Below are 24,969 nucleotides of genomic sequence, written 5' to 3'. Positions count from 1 at the left end.
GGTTTTTTCATGGAAATGAGAACTAAACCCACAGGTCAAGAATATACTGAACCCTAAAAGTAATGCTCTGAGAGAGTCATGAAGACCCTTTGAAAATATACTTGTTATCTACATAGGCAAAGACCTGAGTTCTTCTGCTACCACCCCTTCTCCTTCGCACTCATAACCTGCATTTTGGTCACGAGAAGTGACAGTGTTTATATACCTTCACATAGTATTTATCATACAGATCATATACATATTAAATAAATGTTACAAGATATTATACTTATCATATTGTCATCTGTGCGCGCTACACTTTGAGTCAACTAGAAGAAACAACCTGTAGAGACCTTACAGCATCTGCCAGTTCCCTAAAGGGGCCACAAGAGATCAAGGGCATGGAGTGACATGACAAGGGGGAATGGCTTTAAACTGAAAGGTGGCATGGTTAGATTAGGTATTAGGAAGAAATTCTTTACTGGGAGGGTGGTGAGGCACTGGAACAGGCTGCCCAGGGGAGTTGTGGATGCCCCATCCCTGTGCTGGGCACTGGTGAGGCTGCACCTTGAATCTTGTGTGTAGTTTTGGGCCCCTCACTACAAGAAGGACATTGAGGTGCTGGAGAGTGTCCAGAGAAGGGCGAGGGAGCTGAGAATGGGTCTGGAGCACAAGTCTTGTGAGGAGAGGCTGAGGGAGCTGGGGGTGTTTGGCCTGGAGAAAAGGAGGTTCAGGGGAGACCTCACTCTCTACAACTAACAGGAGGTTGTAGCCGGGTGGGGGGCAGTCGGTCTTTTCCTAAAGATAACAAGTGACAGGATGAGGGAAAATGGCCTCAAGTTGCACCAGGAGAGGTTTAGGTTGGATATTAGGAAAAAATTCTTCACTTAAAGGGTTGTCAAGCATTGGAACAGGCTGCCCAGGGTAATGGTGAAGTCACCATCCCTGGAAGTGTTCAGAAAACATGTGGATATGGCAGCTAAGGATGGGGTTTAGTGATGGTGCTGGGTTGATGGTTGGACTTGATGATCTTAGTTAGAGGACTTTTCCAACCTTAACAATTCAGTGATTCTAATGTTCAAGGCCAGGCTATACTGTGCTCTGAGAAATCTGGTCTAGTGGAAGCCACAGCCACATAAGCTTCTTCAAAAAGTATCAAAAAAACACAGCTTGTTTTGCCACAACAATACATGCTGTCCTAAAGCCCTGAAAGAGGACAGAAAACTGGAGAAAGCTGTATTCATTATAGAAGATGCTTCTCCCTTGGATTAATAAAAATCAGTTAATTAGAGATATGATCTGACAAACTTTTTCACAGATTTAAAAGTAATTTACTTAAAGCCATTTTAAGAAGCCACTTATGCACAGAATTCCTAGGCAGCATACTAAAGGTACTTCCAAACAAACATGCACTGTGTGATTCTGTTAATCTAGGTAATTATTAAAGGATCTAAAACATAACTTCCATAAACTAAGTCAGATCCATAAGTAGTTGGGAATTTCTTCTAACTCTGTGGTAGAATGTGAAACAACTCCAGCTTTTCTCTTCGCTCTCCCCCATTGAAACATTCCACCCAAACAAGTCCTTCGAACAAAATACAGGATTTTTATTTCCTGCCCATTTCTTTCTAACTATTAAAACAATGATAAGCTCTTACACCCAGTCTTCTAACACACTGATCATTTATGCTCATAACTCACATCAAATGTAGAGTGCAAAACACCAGGATCCTTCTAGGACTGGATTAGCAAAGAAATTCACGTTAATTCTGTGGGTTGTTGGTTCCAGAGGGGTTTTTTTGTGTGTTTTGTTAAACCATTAATTTCATCATCAACTGTTTAAAAACCTGTTTATACTGGCACTGCCACATACTGGCTTGGCTTTTCATGGAATTCTTGCCTTGCTCAGCCAGCTCAACTCTTCTCTACCTTCTGTCTCCAGAGCCAAGTTAAAAAGAAGTGAATTAGCACATGACCACAGAACTCAGCCTGTAGAAACAGTAAGTATCTACTCAGGAATTTTGCTTGATTCAAATTTAGATGCAGTTATTACCACTAATATCTACATTAATTTGCATAATCCAAATAAATGAACATTTATTTTAAGGATCAACAATAGTGCTTTCAGCTCATTGAAATTATCTCTTCTTTCTTCAGCCCAACCACTGCAACAACAGTAATGTGAGAAGTAGAATTAAGAACTGCTGCCAGTATATTAAGGCCACAGTCTCGTATATTGAGCCAAAATGCCTCTTTTTAAAAATTTTTTCTTCCCCATCTTCTGTATCTTGCTGTTTGTTTATATATTGTGCTTCCAGCCCCACATATCTTTAGTGCTGGGTTTGTGGTAAGCCCAGCTCAGTGTGAATCTGTGTTACTATTAAAATCCAACTGCAACAACAGATCCCACCTGGATTAATGTACAGGCAAGGACTGGCTATTGAAATGGAGAGCTATTACAAAGGTGGATTTTAGAAAGTAAAATTAGAACAACATTTGTCTTGATGTTATCAATGCATTTTCCTGTAACGAAAAAACCTGCAACATCTGTTTTATTAGTCTGTTGTCCCCCTGCATTTCAAGTAGGATGTTACCTTATAGGGAGAGATATGAGTGTCTGAAGGAAAGGCCAACATTCCCATCACTTGTCGAACCTCATCCAGCTGACTTCCCTCAGCCTGACTGAAATGCTTTCTTGCATGTCTGAAATACAGAATTGATATTCATTAGACAGCCTTGTTTCCAAACCAAGTAAGTTTACATAATTATGTAAGATTTCAGAGAAAAGCCTTTAGAGATTATGCTCTTAACATATGAGCTCCCAAAGGTGGTGGATGCATTTAAAGGGCTTGAAAAAACACATCCTGCAAATGGCAATGCAAGTATGACTTGAAGAATTAGCATTTTTAGACTGTAATTCCTTAGAAACCAGAATTTCTTACAGTAGCATGAAGTCTTACCTCACCTACAACTGGAACAACTGATCCATGATTATTAGAAGAAATGCCTCTTCTCATGCAGGCTCAGGGTATCACTCAGTGTATTCTTTGCCATACACTCACAAATGAGATAAATGCAATCTGAAAATCAGCTATTCCAGAACCATTACACATCAAGAGTGTTCAAAAATCTGCCTCGTTTTTAACTGACATTTAGGGGAATGCTTACTTTTGAATAAATGATTTTTTTTTGAGGAGGGGGCATAGGCTAGAAGGCAATATCACTTTCTCTGCAAACTTCTAGAAACTGTAGAACAATGTCATAGAAAAAACCTTGTTAAGAGCAAATATTTTTTTGCCAGGGTAATAAAAAAATAAGTACTACAAGATTTTGTAGTTTAACACATACTGATTTTAAGAGATAAACACAAAGCTGAAAACTTCGATACTTTAAAGAAGTGACAGAATTATCATAAGTATAATGAAATAAAAAATACAAGCTTTAATATTTTTCAGGAAATAGTAAGAAGCCACAAAATTATTACCAGATTATAAGGATATTCAATTACTTAAAAATCCTGTATTAAAGTCTCCCCTATCCACTCTTCCCAAGATCATTAATTCTCAAGCTGGAGTGTAAGTGAGCAGGAAAACCCTCCAGCTTTTAAACTGCACAGGTGGTTCAGCATTTCTGCTAAAAGCTCCTGTTTTCAGTGGTGCACAGATGCAGCACAGGAGACTGGGTATGGCATCAGCATCATATTGGATTTCTGGCACTGCAGAAATCCAGGAAAGTTTTCCCTATGCTGTGTGTTCTGCACGGTTTGTATTATGGGGAAGATACCAAGTCATCTCTCAAGTGCTCTGCTAAGCGTTTGCTCCTTTTTAACTTTGAAAGAACCTTGTCAAAATCTATTTAAAATTACAAATTTCTTTTAGGAATAGACAGTATTTTCAAAGTGCCCATTTCAGGCTTGAATTAAGAAAACCTAGGTAAATTTTTTTCCATTTCAATTCCGAATTCCAGTGACTACTTCACTGAGGTCATCAATACCATGAGAACAGTCTCTTTAGCAGTGTTTCAGTACTCCCACTTCCTCTCCCACCCAAACCAGGAAGCAATGGAAGTTATGTAGGACAGACTGTTTCCACCCAATTTCCTATTTTGGGTGAGCAATTCAGGAATGTAAATATTGTTCCCCAGGTGATGACTTATGAGAGCAGAAGTTCAAAACTTGTGGCCTGAGAGAAGAGACTGAGCAGCCCGGACACACTGGAGGAAAGTGAAAATAATGGTGCAGAGCTGTAGATGAAAGCAAGAGCTGTTTACAACAAAGAGTAGGCAAAGCAAAGAATTCAGACCTCCCAGTTAAACTAAATTACTGTGTGTGCATGCATGAGAGAGAAGAGGGGGAAAAAAAATCCTCTTAAAAGAGCTGATCCCTGCCAGGCCATGACAATTTACTTTTACAGGCAGCAGGTGAATGTGTTTGTAGGAAGACCCTGAGCTGTAACAGGAAAACTCTGGTCACACACTTGCTCCTCTCAAGAGCAGCCAGAATTAACACTTGGGTGTGTGTACAATACACAATCACTGTACATTTGCTTGCTGTTCAGATTGGAAGTGCTCAGCAATCTAGAACTTCCACTACTTGCAAATACCGAACACACTGGGATGTGGTGGCCATTTTGGGTTGATCCAGAATCAATCAGGGTTTTTCTGAAGTGACCTTCTGTTAGTCTTCATCTCCTGTCTTTCCCTTCCTCCTGTGTTCTTTAAAAAACACCAGGAAGTTTTCCCACAAGGCCTGCATGCTAATGGCTGAACTTCATCCACTGAGAGCCAGCACAGAGAAAGTAGAATGAAGCAAGATATCCTCTAAAGGAGAAGCAAGTTCATTCATTCATAGCACTCAAGTCTTTTTTACATTGGAAAACAAGAAACAGTACTTTGAGTTACTTGTGAATGCACAACATTTAAATAGCACCTTATTTGCCCTGGTGCCATTATTCACCCCTTCCCTTGTCATTCAGCTATTTCCATCTCTGTGCAAGATTTTTTTATGCTCTTGAAGGAGTATGTGACCCTTACAACGCTTCTTTGCAATGTTTTTACCACCACTAGCACCCACTAGTCAGTATAGTTAGGGTAGGGGGCTACATTTTCCTAGAAATTATTTTTTTAAATCCTTACAGCAGACCATCACTGAAGCCACAAACTAAATTCTTGCGATGGATCAAAGTAATAGGCAGAAAATTTTGGTTTTCAAATCCCAGAACAATTCTGTTAACTGTGGGGACAAAGTCCACTGTGTGTCCCTCCAGCCCACACAGGTACTGCTGACATATTGTACTTGGCAAATATTTACTAAGACTTTAAGACCTGCAGTTCACTAAGGGTGCATTAAATTGTTACAAAAGGATACACATATGCAATGTACAGCTTATATATCTACATATGCCTGAAAATAAAAATGAATATATTTACAGGGCAGCAGCAATAACACCAGCATAAGGTGTTATCAAGGAAGGATCTCTTCTTTCTACTCAATTTTTGACCAATGCCTGAATGCCTTTATCTCAGATCCTTATGACAACTGGTGAGATTTATAGTCAAAGTACTCAAAAGTTTTATTATTACTTTTATATGCCTGTTCAACTCCACCCCACCATACAAATAAAGGAACACACTGTGTTCACTCATCCTTGTGGGAGAGAAGTTGACTGACGTGATAGACTGTAGCCACTTTCCTTTCAGCTGTTCTTATTTACTCCTTTTGTCCTCAATATTCCCAGAACAAGAAGTGCACACAGTGTTTTGTTAAGTTTTTAGCTAAGAACTCTGTGTATCTCTGGCATCCCATAAGAGCAAAGTAGCAGAATGCTGTCAGATTTACCAGAATGAATTTAAGGAGAGCTCCAAAAAGTGTGAAATTGATGTCATCAGTCATTCATTGTTACTGTAATAGGTACAAAAAAACCCAACAAACACAACCTGAAGAGACTGTGGGAGTTAAAGGCTAATGACAGTCAAAGAACTTTGTGGTATACTTAAGCTTAAGAGATTTACTCTTTGTATTCAAGAAAGTTTTTGTGCATTCTTGAAACTTGCACTTTCAAGGCTGCTCTGATAAGGTACCCTTATCAGAGGAAGGTCTATTTGTACTCATATTCTAAAAGCCTACACAGATTCAAGCACTTATTAAATAAGATGTATAATTTTAAAGTTCACATCAATTTTAACCTAAAAGCAATGTGCCACTTCAGAGGCTCTCAGCAGGCAGCAAGCAAAGCTTTCAAACTTATTTAAACACCAGCTGCGTTTCAACAAAATGTCAGTTCCCCGAGTTCCACTCATACAGGAAACTCCTTGGTAAACAGCCTCTTTCTCCGCTTTCTAATGGATGCCTGACCTATTTATTGCACCATGGACACAATACTGAAAGAATCCTGCTGCAGGCACTTAACAGAAGCAGGCTAATAAAAGCACAGGTTGCAAGGGTTTGCTAACGGCGACAAGATTTATGCTGCACCTTCCTAAAATATATTCCCTTATTCATTTCTTATTTACTTTGAAACAAGGTAGAATGTAACGGTAAAACCTTAAATTTTTTAGCCACATTACTGAAAGAAAGCATTGAAGTGCTTAATTCTGAATGTACAAAATTATCTAAACTCATCCTGCTAAAAAGGAGTGAATTAAGATATAGAAAGGGTTCTGTAGCTCCTTTTCATTTTACAATTGGTTATTAAACTAAAGCGGCATTGTCACGATTGGCAAGTTGTAACTGCCAGGTATAAAATGCATGTCAATCTGGAATTTCAGCAGGTATGTGGAATACACAATCACTCCTAACAAGAGTCAATAATGGATGCCTGTTTGCCATAGGAACAGGAGCTGTAACTTTTAAACCTCAGAGGCTGTGGCAGTACAAGTTATTCCACACCAAGTGTGATGTGTACTCTTGAGGGCTGATGACTTGCAGATTTTACCAGTTCTGATGTGGAAAAAGGGATCAGAGGGGAAACAAATATCCAGTAACAATAAAATACAGAATGACCTTATCTGCTTTGCCCCAGTTCTCAGCCTATTTCCTTCTTTCAGCTCTGTACCTGCCCTCTGGTTTCCAAGCTACATAAGGAAGCCGTAGCTCAAAGAAAATACTTTTTAGAGCATGGACTACTCTTTGTTAAGATGCATGACTGCACATTTGGCAAAGAAGCAAACTTGGAGAATAAAGCTAAAGGCACAGTATTCATTTGGTATAAAGAGCACCATGGGCTTCAGAAGACAGATAATGTAGTTGGGTCTCTTTCATCCCTTTCGTAAGTACCTGACAATTCCTCAGGACTTGAGAATTCAATCAAAGGGTAAGCACACATTATCTAAACGCTTGCATGTAGGTTGTGTTTATTTTGTCTTCAATTATTAACATTAAAATTAGCTAGAGTTTATCAGATTGCACATTTGCATTGGCTGGGACCAAAGCAACTACAGTTTAGGTGCAAGCAGGGCAAAGGAGGAATGAGCTGAGTTAGCTCAAAGCAAGCAATACATGTGAATGGAATTAGAAATAAAACCTGAAAATAACCCTAAAACTTTGCCCTGCAGGAGAGCTTCTGCATCTCAGACTTAAGAATATGCTAGAATGCTTTCAGTCTATGCCTACGTTATGATACTTTGTTGTCTGTAGCTCTGTGCTGCTCGGGCCAAAAAGCAGCTTTGCCATAAATACAAGCCTCCTGCTGGTTTCAATTTCTGGAGTACCTGGTATGGGTTAAAAGGCAGCAAGACTCGCAACTTCCTTACAATAAAACTTGTCAGAAATGTTAAGCTGCAACAGTGTTATCATCGGAATGTATCAGCAAAGCTTCAAGGCAGGCCATAAACTTGTCATCATTCCTTAGGTTTAAATATTCTTACAAAACAGGACCTGCTGTGAGTTCTCTCCCCCTTGTCCATGTGCAAGCTCCAGTAGCTCTGCCACCTGCGCTGTACTTTGTTGCTTTCTCACTGTAGTCTCCACTGAGCTGGTTCACAAGAGGTGAAAATAAATTTTGAGTTGGTTTCTTCATTTGGGGACGGAGGAAGCGGGGGGGGGGAACCCAACATAGCTCATCATTGCCCCATGACAACACAGAACTATAAACTGGGCATCAATACAAAGGGTGATCCTGGCCCACAGCATAACTTACAGAACACAAAGTTTAATGAAGACAGAAGAGAATGCAGATGAAATTGAAATGTTAAAGCTTTTGATGGAGGTTCATCAGCCTTTTAGTATTTTTGTGAACAAAACTGCATTAAATTCCTATGAGAAGCTCGATGTACCTCTTGAAAATTAGGCAAGGGTAAATATTTACATTACACTGTATGCCACCAGAAAATCCATTTGCTTTTAAAACAGATTAATTTTCTAAACTTGATTTTGAAGAACAAGAAGGTGCAGAGTTTCAGTGACAACATTAACTCTTTAAAAAGGTGCATCTGTGGAATGAAATTTTGCCTTTAAAAAAAATTTCACCCCCAGCTCAAATCCAAGCACTGATGTCAATACCAGAAAGATCCCTTACGGGCCCTACAGGGCCGCTGGGTGTTGCAACAGTAATCACGTGTTTCTAATGAAGCACAATACCATCTTGTCAAGAAAATTGTTTGGAAAACATCCTAATTTCATACCTCACAGCATCCAGTCTCTTGTTCTGTCGAATGAGTTCAATGAACTCCTGAATCCTTAGGCTGAACTCCAGACAGCTCTGAGATTAAAGACAAGACAGGGTCTTAGATGGTGCCAAGGTTGCACCACATGGTATGTTAAGTACTACATGTGCACAACAAAAAAGAAAGTGTTAATAACATGCAACCTTGTTTGCTTGCTTTTAGGCATTCATGCAAAAAAGTCGGACTGCTGACTCCACAGAAAAGATCAGCACAGAATTCCCTAAAAGCAAACAAAATCCTCCTCCTCTTGTATCCTTTAACACTTCAGCATTTAGCAGGAATGAACTTTTTCCTAATGACTGAAAGCATCGTTACCTGAGACCAAGTGAGAGTAAAAGGGTGGTTTCTTTGTACTTTACTACAATTTAAAGCAGTAGATTCAACAGTAATCTGGGGCTTTGTGATAATTTAGACAAGAGAGGTCTACCCAGAAGACTTCAAGGAAGAAACAAGTGTCTGAACGCTTTTTCAAAGACCCCAACATTAACAAGAAGCAGCACAGAGTTTAAGTTGCTGCAATGCCCTCCCTCCCTCCCTTTCTTCTAAAGCTTCTATCCCACTCTTCTTGTCAAACATCTGAAAGCCATGCTGGAAACAAGTCTCAAACAAGAAAACCAAGTGGCATTTACCTGTTTTTGGAAAAAGGTAAAATATGAAGCCTAATGAAGTTGACAGTGTCCCTTTAAATCAAATTCCATCACCAGTTCACAAAATCTATAAAAAAACTTTGAATATGTGGAATTAAAAAGAAAAAGATTCTCCCCCCACAAAAACCAAGTCACTATGCTTCTTTATAGGGACACAGTCAACTGATTTATTACCTCAAGAAAACAATGAAAACCCAAAGTCCTCTGAATCCTGTAAAGAATTCTATTCCCTGAGCTACCCTGCTCCATTTGTCAAATGTTTTTTTCTTCCCCCATGCTTCTAATGAATAGTTGCCTTTTGTTTATTGTCCATCAGCATAGTAATATCAAAATTCCTCAGTGACTTCAGTAGGAATTTGAACAACTTTAAATTTCTATCAATTAGCTGTCTGGGATGACAAATGCACACATTGCAACAATTGCTTATTTAAGATTTAAAATGTAAGCCATTTGAATGTAAAAACGATGCATTCTGTCATATGTTAAAATTTACTTGTTTAAGGAACAGAAAATAAATTATTTTCAAACTATGCATTTTTCTGTACTCAAGCCCAGATTCAGCAGAAAATAAAAAATTCTTCTGGACTTTGAGATTTTTCAGCAGGACTATTTTAAAGTACCTTGTTATCCAATTCTACACAAACCCCTCATTTAGAATTTTACATAAGTTTGTTTCTACTAAAATACTGATCAAGCTTTTTAACTGTTAATGACACTCCAGCCCAGGGCTTCCAGTTTTGTTAAAACAATTCAACAGCCAAACCCACGTGCCAAACAAATGAATTTTCAAGGAAGGAGCAAGCCAGTGGCTGGATGGGTTCTGCAGACAAGTGTAACTAGAAGAAGATAGTCCTAGACAGTCAGATGATGCACATTCCAACTTTTTATACCTTCAAACAATCCCACAGCAGCTCTTCACAAGACTTCAAATGACTCAGATCTCTGAAGATTACCTGACTGCTCTCCCAGGCCACCAAGCAGTTTAAATTTTAGATAAGGATTGCTTCAAGGTGGTGGCTGGGATTTTAGAACACTAACACTGATGAGTAGCTAAGCAACTAGAAGCAGAAGAAATGTTTATTTTTGTTTCAAAAAGAAGCATAGTGATTTCTCTCTTCCAAATCTGTCTCACAGCCTTAGTTTTGGTTTTTGTTTGATTAAAAAAGAGGAAAAAAGCAAAAATAAAAAAAAAAGAAGAAAAAAAGGGTAGGGCTTGCAGAAATAGATTTTGTTGTTTTTCAAAAAGGGGTGTGGGGAAGATTTTTCCTTTTTTATTGTTTGTTGAAGATCGGTGATGAAAAAGGACGTTCGGATTCTATTTCTTACATCACTTAACGTTTTAAGATTACACAAGGGGGGGGATTTTTTAGCAGTATAATTATGCAGTATTGTTTACATACCAATTCTGGTTTTCCTTTAATGGTTTCCATAACAAGATCATCATTTTCTTTAGAGTAATCACTGGCCGATTTACTTTTGCGTCCCATCTTCGGTTCGTTCTCATTTTGGCGGCCCTGAGTGACAGAGAACGTCACTCTTCGCTCATTGTCAAGTGCACTCAAACATTTTTGGTTAAAGAAAGCGCTTAGTTTAACAAAATAAGGCACAAACATCTTTGAGGGAGGCAGGGGATTTTGGTTAATATCAGTTAAAAACAGATTTCTGCAAGCCCTATAAAAGACTACAGCATGTTTTGAAGTGCATAATTTAAGAGATGAGGAGATTTAAACCAACTGCATAGCAACAAGCACACAGCATGTGCAGCTCCTGGTACTCAATGGCTTGAGGAAGGCTCACTGTGTTTACTACTTGATTAGATTTCAGCTTTTTTTGTTTTGGTTTTTTTTTTGAAAAAACCCACATTTCAATAGTACCTTCTCCCAGCGAGTTAGTTCTTAACTCAACTTTTGTTTTCTTATATCCAACACTTAAAAAAAATACTAAGACAAAAATGCCTACCAAATTTCTCCCTTTAATCTCATTCTTAAGATACCTTCACATGTAAACTGAGTTCTAGTCTCAGCAGGATGCAAAGAGTTGTAAATACAGTTTACACACATCGAGACACTACATACCTCTGCATTTTGATGTTTGCAAATGATACTAAAACCATCTGAGTATTATTATTTTATTTGAGCACAATTTGTTGAAACGACACTTGTATCTGTAAGATAACCTATCACTCAGTTCCAGGTTTGACATTTGTGTGAGCTGGTTTAGCTCCAACTACCTACTCCTTTTAAGGTTTTTGTACTTATTGTCCTTTACTTTTATACAAGAACCCACTCAAGACCTGTAATTTAAAAGAAACTGACCACATCCAACATCCAAGTAGTTTAGAAAACAGTTTAGCAAAACATGAGCATGTTACATTTTCATACCTTCATTTTTCTGAGTCTGGATTTGTTGTCATGACACCAAGCCAAGCAAGTCATAGTCTCTTGTCTTTCCAATGACTCCTCCACTTCTTTAGCAGTCAAAAACATCTCAATATTTACCAAGTCCTTCAAAAAAACAGAGGAAAGGAGGTCTTGTTAAATTGTACTCGTACTTCACACAGCAATTCTTCAACTGAGCTGGAATACAGAAATACAGAAGACTTTGTTCCCAGGACTTCTGGTTTTCAGAACAGTACTTTACAAAAAGATATCACAGGGTATTTTCAAGACTGTGTTTCCACACACTGAGATATTCCGACAGTGACAATGGTTTTCTGAGCCTAGTTATACGACAGAACTTAAACAAAAAAAAAAAAAGAAAAATATTAGAGATTACACCTAGAGTTTTAGCACAGAAAGCAACCAGAATCCACAATCACTGCAGTGCAGTTCACAGTTACAGGAGCACTTGGATTCCTCAAAGCCTGTCCTACTACATTGTAACATTTGCTAAAGTGAGCAAGAACTATCTGAAAGAGGAGAATCTAAACTTTCCCTAGCCATCTGTAACTACTGAGTTTTAAGCAAAGTACTACCACGGTCTGAGGTCTCCAACACACTTTCTCTCACTTGCTTTATACTGCAAGCTCCAGACTTTCAATTGCTTACAACAGTTTTGTCTGCAACACCAGGACACCGAGGTGATAAAACAAAGTCACTGTTACAGAACAGGTAACAGGTGGGCCACAAGATTGCCTAAGTGCTTATCCCAAGCAGATGCTTTTGAGAAAAAAAGATCAATCTAGGATCAAACACGCCCAGAGCAGACCTGCAGTCTGCATAAGCTACTTTGTAATTGCCAGCAGCTCTGCACTTTCACACCAATCAAGGCAAACAATACAATTTAAGATCTAGCAGACCGTATAAAAGATTTTTTTTTTCCTCAATACACTTCTGCTGAAAAAAAAATACTTTGGTAGATGTTCCCAAAATATACAGAGTGGATCCATTCTGAATTGGCACCACCAGGAGTGCACAAACAAGTCATGCTGTGACAGTTCATTCTTTGCTGAAGAAAATACACTGTGGGAAACCATAATTCAACCCAAACAGACATCTACTACAAAGTATTTGATTAATATGCACTCTGATTTTCAGCAATTTTTTAAAATGTAGACTTCACAGCAAAATGATGAAAATTATACAACTGAAATGCTGAATACCACAAATATTGCAGTAGCCCTGGTGAACAAAACCACTCTCAGAAATAGATGGATGGCATTTCCAGCTGTCAGAACAGCTGAATATACTCAGTCTTAGAAGTTCTACCTTCCATGAGGCAAAATGAAAAATGAAAAGTAGCATCAGCCATATCACATTCACATCTTGCATTTCATTAGCCAGTTTTTCCTTATAAATACAGGAAATGTAATACTATTGGAAATGTGGACCAGGTCCTGTTAGGGTTATCAGAAACGTTATTTACAGAAACACAAACAACCCACACGGTTTTCTAAAGTGCAAGTTGAGCTTTCAGTAAGTCTCTCGTGACTTGAATTTTAAAATCAAAATATTAACTTGCAACTATATTTTACAGACTGCATGATCATAGCAACAAAACCATTTACCACTGAAAGAATAAAGGGCTTCATGCAGCTCTAGTGGCATCAAATCCAGGTATGTCAGACCGAGGCCAGAGCTCAGGTAGTTAAAAGCTTACAGTAAACAAAAAAGATTGGACTTTCACTGACTCCTCCCATCCCTTTAGGGATAAAAAAAAAAGTAATCTATTTTATCCATGTGTTGCTAACCTATTCCACAAAAGTTTCTCTTTTAAGTTTTCCTACAAGAACATGAGAGTAAACTTTTTGGTAGCCTGAAGTTTCTCTGAGATATACTCAATGGAAAAAAGAAGTGCATTGCTCCCCTGTGCGTGGTAAGGTGGCCACATAAAAATCTCTTGCCCATTAACTCATCTGTGTGAGTGACACATAATGCAACCACATTCATTATCTTGCTTGCATATTTTTCCCATACAGCTGCTGCATGGAAAGAGAATCCAATTTAAGTTAAAAACAATAAGATAATCACGTATCTCCTCAAGCTTATTCGAGCCATGTGTCCTCTTAACGAACAGCATTCGCTTCTACACCAAATTAAAACAAAAGCGTTTTATTCTACATTAAAAGAAAGACTGGATCTGCTAAGCAGAAACAAATCATTGTTTTAATCTCGTTTGTTAGCTTTTTATAGTTTAAGCTTCATTACAAAAAAAAAAAAGGCAATTTTTCTTTAAAGAAGTGTAAGGGCAGCATTTTTTTAAAGCCCACGAGCTGGTCAGAGAATCCCAGCTATCTGCAGTTATCAATCAGGTGCTACTATAGCAGCCCTCAACCATGAGCAAAAAGATTGCAGTGGCTGCTGAGGTAGACAAAACTCTTAGATAAAAAGAGAATTCCTACATTCTTTTTGAAAATTTAAGATGAAAAAAGGTTCTATTTAACAGAAATGCTAATTAGATTTGCGGTTGCCAAAAGAAGTCAGAGCTTGGCAGCCGTGTCTCTTAAATAGACAGTATGTATCCAGAAAACAGAGGAGAACATTTTTAATTAAAGGAGTTTCGTTCAGAACTAACAATTACACTTGAATTGCACCAATAAAGAGGATTTTCTTCTCTGTTGACTAGATAGAAAGTTAAGGAACAATATAAAAAAAGACATTAAGAAATCCTTTTGTAGAGACAGAAATAGCTTTTGCATTTGATTAGAAGTAGTTAAAAGTCTTAATCATGTAGACTGATAGAACAAAAATACTAAGACACAATTAGGCAATAAACCTTTAACAAACCCACATGTGCTCATGTCATGTGCTCATGTCACACAAGTTTTTTTATATCTAATCATATTTTCCTTTTTTTTTTTTTTTTTGGTGGTGCCTACTCTTGGTGCTTCTTCCTTAATAGGACTAAGGAAACAGGAGTATCAGAGGATTAATCAAAACCAGCCCAGCTCTTCTACATAGGCCAGTCTGGAATACTTCTTGTGTAGCTCATCTTGGAAGGACGGGACCCAGGTAACAGCAATAGCAGCTGTAACAGCCATCTCATGTTCCAGTCAGAAAAATCCCCATTAGCCTCAATCCTGAAGAGTTTTCTGAAAGTATTCTGCAATTCAGAATTGTACAGGCTGCAGACCATACAGAAACATTGTCCTTCCCAGCTCCCAAAACATGATTAAGATTTATGATGCTGCTACAAAAAGCCTCTCTTATATAATTAATTTACATATAAAATTGAGTGAATGTAAATACGCAATTTTAGAGAAATGTTGCCACTGATTTTGCAGGTGCAGGAAAAGCTGAAGCAAGAAATCTGTTGCCACACACTCCCCCTCCAAACGACACAGCATTCAGCACCATGGCAAACGTTTTCTGACTCGTACATCAACTAAAAAGCAATTCTAAACTCTTTAATTACCCTCTTTACCAGCACTAGCCTTCCTTCATTTCACACTTTCAGCTTTCATGCTGTAGCTGTGGTTGCAATACTTTGCTGCCAGCACTGCAGGAGGAGAACCCTGCCCTGCACAGATATTGTTTCAGTGCTGTTATCAAACCACAACTTCTAGCACAGGCTTTCCAGCCCCCTCTGCATTGCCATAACTTTGCCTAAATCACCCTGCCTTAACTTGCTTACAAATACACAATCCCTGATGTTGGGCAGGAAGACTGATTAACACGAAACTTTCATTCAGTTAAGCTTCTACAATCGTACTGAGGAGGAGAACTCTCTCCACTGAGTATCACTGACAATTACCCAAACACTCAAGAGGGGGGAACACCGTACAAGCCAGGAAGTCTCACCTGGATTTTATAATTTCTGCCTAAAAAACCACTATTGGACTAAACTGAACTACCATTACCTTCTATACAGCAGTCACTAACCAGGTATCAAGAAGGGTAACCATTTCAACAACGCCGAATGAACCTGATCATAAAAGAACTATTTAATTTCATTGCAATGGTGAAAACTACAGAGAAAGACATTTATTATCAGAGAAAACTGCACATGAAGACTGAAGACACTTTAGTGAAAACAGAGATAGTTATTTAAACAAGAGTACAGCTATCCATCACCCTGTCCTCTGCCTGATTTACATATATATAGCTTTTAAAATATCACAGCTTCTTTTTAGGCTGCAAGAGCCTCCAGGGAGGGAGGTTACCAACCCTATGATTCTGCACAGAACTCCAATTATTTAGGTCTAAAATACTATGAAGAATGAGGATTCCTCTATGAGGATGATGACTAGGTGTACACTCCAGGCCAACACACAAACTATCCCTGTATGGCAGAACCCAGATGGGTTCTTATTAAGAACATCCCCAGCATGTTTATGCACATCCCCTCCCTGAACAGCTTTTGGACTCTCTGGTCACTGTGAGCAGGAGTTGACAGGGGCAGAATTCCCAAGGGATCTCACTCCAGGAGACTCCAGTGCCTGCCCTCACTGGAGGGAAAGGCTGCGGCAAACATCAACACCCGTTTCAAACACCAAAACTAAGAGAACAATGAAAATGGGCCCAGAACTTTATGAATTCATATGGTTGTGCTACAGAAAAGAAAAAGTGGTTCACCAAAATACAGTGAAGGTTATGAAGAATAATAGCAGCAAAATAATGGGAAGGTACATGTAAAGGCAGCAGGGTAATTTGGTTTAACTGGTGGATATATTGGCTTCACATGAATTCAAAATTACCCAGCTACGTCTGTTACAAAGTTGTGAACCAAATGAGAATCTGGCAACCATATATCAAAATGGGGATTTAACCTGAATTTAAAGCCAAAGGTGGTAACTTCAAGGTTGCTCACAATTCAGTAGCGAATTGGAAAAAAACCAGATCTAGATGTGGGGTTCTAAACTCACTGAGAAAACTGCCCAGAATTTTCAGCACCAGATACAATAAAAATAGCAACATTAGATCATATGTCAAAAATGGCTTAGAAAGAACAAAAGCATCTTTTCTGCAGTAGCAATACAGCTTTTGCTTGAAAGTTATTTAGTGTTCATGTGGGGGGTTTAATTTATGTAACATTTTAAAATTTGGAGCAGTCAGGTCAAGCCATTCCTCTCCATCAGTCTCCGCTCTGCATGTGAGCTGAGGTACTTTTATTTTATGAGATCTCCAGCCACAAGTCTGGAGAGCTGTCAGAAGGAATGTGTGATAAAATCCCTTGTAATTCATATGAACATCTATGTATTAATATAAACCCCAGAATATTTCACATATGAAGTGTGAATCTTTAGCAGGGCTCAAAACCAAACAGAAGTGAGTACTAAAACACACAATACTTGATACTTTGAAATCTACCATAAGCTACCTTCAAAACAAGATTAATTCACCAAAAAAGAAAAGTTAAGCTTAAACAAGAAGGAAGATTTGATTCAGTGAGAAAGGCAGCATTTTATAGAAAAGAAATTTTCCTCGGTGGAAAAAACCCCAACAGTCATAAAATAGGCTATTTGTTGTATAAACTATGTGATTGGTAATACCATAAGACGCTGTATTTTATTTATGTATTTTTTAGAAAATGCAAATTGTTTATTTTTAATTGCTTACTAACATCAATATGAAATTGAAAACAGGCCAGTATGCCCCAAGCTATCAGTGGCTCATTGCCAAGAGTGTGTACCCATGACAGTTTTAATAAGATTGACAATCTATCTATACACATTACACGCATAAGAGCACCACCCTCATAAAAACGGCTTTGCTGATGCACTTCAGCATTCAGCGGCACAGTAAACTACTTGTATATGGAATACAATAAACACTTGGATCACTGGAATAACCTATAAAAACCCAACTGTGTTAAGCTTTCAATGACTACTCAAACACCCTCCACCTTCAGTATAATTTAGTTCCGCAGAAGTGAACTAGAAATGCAATAATGAACAGTGACAAACAAAAAGGTCAATTTAGTGTTCTCTATTAATATATTCATTTGTTAAAATTTCCTCTGTGATGAACACACAGCAAATCCAGGGATCATCATCTCGATGCCATGACAATTGTTACACAGCTCAAGGAGAAGGCAAACACAGGGAGCTGCAAGGTAAGACAACAGGAAGAAGAGGTCACGGTATTTCCGCAGAGGGGGAAAACAGTGGAAGAGGCATCAGTTGCAGGAGCAAAGTCAACACAGGGTATGCAAAAACTGCATTGACATAAACACAAATTATTAAGAAAATAATGGCATAGGTGGTGATAATACAGCAACACCACAATTACTGAAGACCAATTGAAGTGGGGCACAAATTAACATTAAGAGGCCTCCTTACTCTCTGCTCATAAAATAATGCTGTCTGAAGTTCATTAAGCTACTATTAAGTGTTATAATGCTACAGACATTAACAGGATTAGAAAGAAAATAAACACAGTAATTGAGAGAATGTCCTACTCAAAGCCAGCTGCAGAGCTGGTTATTGGGAAAAAAGCAAAGACAGACAGCCAAACCACAGATTCATCAACAGAAGAGCCAGAAAAGTTTTTGTCTACAAAGTAAACACAGAACTCCAGGGTGTACACAGTCAAGCTTTCACATGAGAGCATCTTCCATGACCTCAGCATAGCACAGACCTTTTAGTTCTACCTGGTTATTTCTGAAGGATCCCAGTAGCTTACACTGACTGCTTGTCTGTCAGAAGAACACTGTCTTTACATAACATTAGAGAATACTGCTACTTCTTTTGTTAATTAATTCTAGTGATTAAATCATGTTCTAACCTTGTGCCCAACTTCAAACTTCAATTTTTCTGACTTCTGTTTCTTCCCTACATCTTTTTGCACTAGATTACAAACCTCCTTGGTATAGGACTTCTGCTCTCATACCCGTCAAAAGCACCCACACCTGACACTTTCCAGTCATCTTCTCCCTCTCGTTTTTCCAACAGCTTTCCAAAGGTGTGGTCACCAAAACTATGGGTATCCTGGTACTGACTGCTCCAGAGCTAAATAAAAAGCAGTATTTCATCCTCCTCTTGCTCACACCCAGGAGTTGTTTGGTAGAGCCTCACAGCTGGAGCAGGCACCGAGGTGGGTTATTAGCAAGCTGTTTTCCCAACCCACCCCCTGCTCCTGCCTCAGCAATTCCTGCAGCTCAGCAAATGGCTGCACCTTATCCAGCAGCACATTACACCCCGCTAAGTACAGTAATAAATGACTACACTGGAATAGTGTGACAAAGCCTCTGGAGCTTAAGATGCATCATTGGGCAGAAAAAAAAAAGTGCCTCATTTTCTGTCACAGCCTCTTCTAGCACAGGAAAGGCGCCCAATCCTTTGCGAGCAGAGTCCAAGCCCTGCAGCTTTTGTCCACGCAGGATCAGACTGTCTCAGCAGCTACACACACATTCTCTGACAAAACAGTAACCCTGCCATCCTCTAGTGCAGTGGAAAGAGAAAGTGTTAAATGTGAAGTAACATTTACACTTTGAAGAAATGGTTGGCAGGAAGAAAGCACAGTAAGAAGAGGCATAACTGAAACCAAACCTCTTTTATACCTGGGCAATCTCCAGGTGATAAACAGCACTCCCTGTTTAGATAAAATTTCAGTTCAAGAATTTTCCTTGCATCACCAGACTTCCAGACTAAGTATTTTGTAATAAATTAGCTCAGTTATGATACACTACAGGTAACCCACTTTGCCTAAAAGGACTGAAAAAATATGATGTTCAACATCACAGCACACTTCATGTTGTCGGCTTTTGAAGTGTCAAATGATTTGTAATGAGAAAGTTTGTTATTCTGCTTCGATCTCGACTATTTCACATTTACATAATTCTAATTCTTCAAGATGCTTGAGACAAACTGCAGATGTAAGGCTGTGCAAGAATTACAGCACTTTGAAATTCAGATGAATACACCCAGACATTCATTATACCAATCTAGTCAGAGTTGCCATGCCTACGCTACCAAGAGCCAAAACACATCTAAAGGGGTTTCCCATTTCCTTTCTCCAGCCTGGTACTGTAAGGTAGCTCCAAGCAGCACAAGTTATCATCCTGGCACCTTTGCATCATTCACACCCATCCAGGAGCTCCTTCATTTGTAGTTTTCCTCTAACATCTCCAATATGGGAACAGCAAGTCACAGGAGAGGGACACAAATAGCTCCCAACAAAAGACACCTTCTTCAATTCCAGCCTGCATGTGAGAAGTCAGCTTGGTTATGTTCTGCATGACATTGGAGCAAAGAACATATTCAAGCATTATGCTGGATATGATTTACCTATTTAAAACTGAATTGTTATGCATATAAACTTGCCCTGATGAATTACTTTAACACATATTCGTGTGTTTGCTACAAACCATTCTTGGACTACGTGTCTTAACAAGAAGACTTCTAAGGGTACACTGGTATGATTGTTGAGAGAAGTGTTTAATCAGCTTTTAACTTTTTGAGTTAAGACTTAATACTGGCTCCTGTTTGTGATGCTCAAATGTGCAGGTCATTTTCCATCTCTCACTTCTTGATAGAGTCATCATGTAGAAAGAGTTATTCAGAGAATGGATTACTATAAAAATAGCAATTTAGTAAGATTTTGCCCCATAATGACAGAAATCCTTCAGCAATACTTTACTGAGGTCTCAGCTGAAGGGTCTGTATCACAGTGCTGAGGAATACTTTTAAAAAGCAAGGCAAGAACATTTAACTTTGGGGCTGAAAAAAGGAACACTGATGTAGAACAGGACAAAGAGGAGATCAGGTACTGAGCTAAAAGCCATGAAGCTTGACTTTAGGAATTAATGTTTACCTTAACCCACAGGACATCAGATAAAATTTCATGGCTTTCCATAACAAAATTAAGACAGTGTAACACACCTGAATTTGTTTGGAGGGATCCTTTTTAGTTAGGCTAATCCCTTCAAAACTGGTCCAATTTACAAAAAACGAAGCTGCAGTAGAAGAGAGGAACTGGATCAAATTGGAGAGAGGGAAGAACAGAAGACAGCTTTTCCAGTGACTACTATTACTTTCATTTAAGTTCAATTCATTTTCTTTTAAAGGTATTTACTGCTTTGAAAGACAATGATATATTTTCAGAATGGCTTTGCAATATTTGCTGTTTTGATACTGTCCAGGGAATAACAATGACCACAGGTTTGGAAGTTCTGCTCAAGAAAGAAACCACTGACAAAAACTGGACATCTGTACTCCCACTTCAAGAAAACTTCTCTTTTTGGTACTGCTGGCAATTGGTTTAATACTGCTTCAAGTGTAAAGAAGCTCTTCTAATACAGATCAATGTTTGCAAGGGTCAGATGCCCAGACAAAACTTTTGAAGCCATTGGAATACTCAAATTCCTCCCCCCTTCCCCTCTGCCCCCACCTCGAGTTCTCAAAAGCAAAAAGCACGCTGTGATATTAATGCAAAGGGTTACTTTGGTATCTTTGAAGGCTGATGCACCTACTTAATTGCTGACCTAAGACCATTAATTTGCAGAACTTTGACTGATATACATAATCCCTGATGCAAGGTCAAATTAATCAGTTTTAAGCTATTTAAGAGAGTTATTTCAACTCAAGTGTTCAACTGCAACCTCACAGTTCCACTGCCCACCCTGCCCAGGGTGGCAGTTCTTCTGTCCCTCTCTGGTTTATAGATTTCTAAATCATTTGCTTCCTACCCCAGCACACTGAAACTCAGTTTGAATTTATGTTATTCTTCACAGAAAAAAACATTGCCACTTGTAGAGCTTTTGTACAGCACAGGCATTAAGGCAAGGAGATATATTCTTTTACCAAAATAAACTAAGCAAAGACAGAAAGAGGATTTACAGCACATAAGAGACTGGCAGCTTCAGGATCTGGGTTTGTTTTCAATCCTACAGGCAAAAATCATTATGGCTATACATAATTAAGGAAAGAACATACGGACACTTGACATGTTCTTTTTTTCTTCCTGAAAGGGGCTAGAGAAAAACCATGACATTTTAAAACCCACCACCTCTAGAAACAGCAAACAAAGCACTACATACTTAACCTAATTATTATCTACAAACAGCAACCGACTTCCTACTGGAACACACTTCCAAAACTAGATTTGCATATCAATTAATGGCACAGAAATGAGGTAGCATTTAGTGTAGCAGAACACGGAGTAGCAGAGGTGAAGTCAACAGACAACCCTGCCAGCTGAAAATATGAATCTGCAGATGAAAATATGCATTTTTATATTGGTGTGGCATCCCAAGGTCATAACAGAATCAAAATAAGATCATTATTAAGTGTAACAAGCTGATACCGATGAGCTTATTTGTGTGCAATAACAAAAGCTTATCATCTAGTTTGTACCTTCAATCCAAACTGTTTTTCACATCAGTAGAGAGCCCGAGGACAACAAGAAAAACGTCCACCATAGAACCCCCTTCACCCCATATTTACTTTGGAACAATCATGACATTTCTGTCCTTGACCGTCAGCTCCTATTTTAGTATTACTTACATTTTGGTTTACTTTCCCAACCACCATTACTCTTCTTTAAAGACACAATACACACATTACGTGTTAGGAATTTATTTCTTATATTGCCATAGTTTTATGCTGTATAAATGCTGCATGTTCCAAGTTTTTCCTTACTCGAGCTACTTCATAACTTTGATATTTAAACTTCCCTGTAATTTTTCACATCCAGAATTTCTTTCCATTCTGTTTGCTTCCTAGTTTATAACCATTCTATTACAAGCTTTCATAGCCTATCATCCCTATGAAGGTAATTAATTTAGAAAATAGCATAAAATTTGTCACAGCCCATCAAAAACTATTAGAATTGGACACTATGGTGCACAGCCCATCTTTGCCAATAATACACAGCAGACAGTTTGCTCAAACACAGGGATGATTTAATAGTTTGCTTTTGGTCACTGAAGCAGAATCCTTTCTGAACTGCTTCCACCCATGAAGCACCTCAGCAGCTCTGCAGGTCTCTTCACATTCACAAGCCATGCAGGAAAGTCAAAACCAGCAGGCTGAGACTTGCTCCCCAGACTGGTCTAACAGCTCCTGAGAGATGTTTAACCTGGGATCCCCGAGCTACAACTGAAATGGAAAGGGCACTTTGGCCATTTGGCCTGAAACCACAGGAACAGAGTAACAGAATGGATGAGGTTGGGACCTCTGGAAGTTGTGTAATTCCCCCCCTGCTCAAGGGGGTGGGGGTGTCACCCACAACAGGTTACTGTTATCAGGGTTTGAGCATGGCCAAGTACAGGGAGACTCCACATCCCTTTTGTCTGCTACAGAGCCCAGAACCAGACAGAGTTCCCTAGATGAGCCTAACCAGTGCTGAGCAGAGGGGCTGGATCACCCTCCTTCTGCTGCTGGTGGTGCTCAGCCCAATGTAACTCAGGGTGCTGTTGAGTTCTTCTTGCCACAGGAGTGCCTTGCTGGGCCACCCTCAACTTGTCCACCAGCCTCATCTCTGGCTGCTGGACAAGCTGAACAAAAACATCACCTTTTTTCAGATTCCTACTTCAGGTATAGTGTCTACCCAATGACAACAATATTGTCTAGAGATATCAAGACGAGATTGGTGGTGGGGACATTGATCAAAATTAAAAGTGAAACCACAGTAAATAAAGACTACCTTGGATGAGAGAACACCATATATTTTGCAATCTCTACAGCAAAGTTACACTATCAAACATTAGAGAACATTTCAATGCTCATATCCTTCAGCAAGAAAGGAACAAAAAGGAATGGAAAAGCTGTCTTATTAAACCAGCAAAACCCCAAATTCTGTATAACGACCAAATCCCAGTATCTGACACTGTAAAAGCTGTTGACAAAGAGGATCACCACACAGTAACGAAGACTGAGTAAAAAGTTGATAGACTGAGGGAAGCCTGATCCTCATTAAGACAAAACAAACTTTAATGATGACTAAAATGCATAATTTGAGCAAACTAGAAGAAATATGGCCTCAGTGCATTCAAGTGCAACTACGTTCTGTGTTATTCCCATTACTTTGATGTTATGCAAATAAAATCTCTTAGGTTTGAAGGCATAAGGTAAGTAATCTTATTTAAAACTGTCTTTGTTTAAACACAAAGTTTCCTATTCAGCAGAGAAAATGAAAAGCTTTAAGGTTTCACAAGTGCAACACTTGGTACCACATGATCCTGCAGTGTATCATGACAGACTTCCATGCTCGTGTCTAAACCAAAGGTGAGTGTTACTCAACCAGGCGTAATAGAACTTGCCTTGAAAGTGAAAATATTTCCATAGTGCTTTTTCAGCAGACTTAGCAGGTACAGTAACATGATGATTCAGCAGAGATGAGCTCCTGCTAAAACAGAGGGAAACACCTACCAGAAGTGGAAGAGCTACTGACCAGTCAGCTGCAGTTATCCCAAAACAACTGCCTTGGCTCTTCTGACTCTCATGCATGGGCTGCATCTTTAGTGAGGCACAGCAGCCTCTTACAGTTGATTTCTTCAGGACTATTTCCTATTAATACTTTGTAACCTACTTCCCCCCTCTCACTTCTCTCGAACCTCTACATGCTGTTTCCTATTTGGCATGTACCGAACTCGCTGCTGGTTGAACAGGATCAGACCAGTAAAGCAGACGAGGAACAGAGACACGTGACAGATACAGTCATGTTACAAGACAAAGAACAAGTGCATGTGCTCTAATTTGACATCAGCAACGACAATCTCTTTCCCCTCAACAAGCTTAGAGAACTGTTCAATATGCCATTTAAGAAAGGGGAAGTACGGGAGTCACATAATACAACTCAATTCTCAGAATCTTTACAGATAGAGTTGCAGAAGAGTTGCATCCCTCCTGGAATCAGGAACACAAAAGAACTTAAGATTCAAGGATTGCTCAGGATCAAATAGCAAATGCTACCTAAAATTAGCAGAACACGATTTCTTTAAATAAACAGCAAATTCTTTAAGAATGGATTTTAATGTCCCCGTGGCTGTCAGAGGACCAGTGTGGATTCACTGCTCTGCATAAAGAAGCTACACCAAAGCATACAAACTCCAAAGACTTCATCACCCACTGTGAGACCAAAGCAAAACCAACTAATGAAAAGGAAAGCAAATATCATGGAATGGTGAAATAAGCAAACCAGCAAAACCTTTCTATGGACCATATAAGATAAACTGGCTACTGAAAAACCCAAACTGTATCAAAATTTATTTCCCCAAGTAAAAGCCAGCTTTCCTCTCAAACCATTAAATAGTAGGATGATACAATAGAACAGTTGCTCCTGCAATCAGCATATGCTGTTCT

The 24,969-nt window shown here is 38.9% G+C and overlaps 1 protein-coding gene across 5 annotated transcripts in view; it reads right to left on the bottom strand.

Moving 5' to 3' along the window:
- MAEA (macrophage erythroblast attacher) overlaps positions 1–24,969 on the bottom strand; it is a 50,166-nt gene that overhangs the window by 3,099 nt on the left and 22,098 nt on the right. For 4 of the 5 annotated variants that reach the window (XM_027885954.1, XM_027885955.1, XM_027885953.1 and 1 more), the window contains exons 4-7: positions 11,669–11,791; positions 10,688–10,801; positions 8,599–8,675; positions 2,574–2,682 (exon numbers count right to left, since the gene is read on the bottom strand). In XM_027885954.1, coding sequence (XP_027741755.1) covers positions 2,574–2,682; positions 8,599–8,675; positions 10,688–10,801; positions 11,669–11,791 — 423 coding nt within the window. The remainder of the gene's footprint in view (positions 1–2,573; positions 2,683–8,598; positions 8,676–10,687; positions 10,802–11,668; positions 11,792–24,969) is intronic. The other variant, XM_027885956.1, reaches the window with a different exon arrangement.

The sequence above is a fragment of the Empidonax traillii genome, unplaced genomic scaffold (assembly GCF_003031625.1).
Source record: "Empidonax traillii isolate 1590-97213 ecotype Southwest subspecies unplaced genomic scaffold, ASM303162v1 scaffold175:size1888319, whole genome shotgun sequence".
NCBI classification, from domain to species: domain Eukaryota; kingdom Metazoa; phylum Chordata; class Aves; order Passeriformes; family Tyrannidae; genus Empidonax; species Empidonax traillii.
Note: the sequence above shows the minus strand (reverse complement) of the source record. Positions and strands in the feature narration are given on the sequence as shown.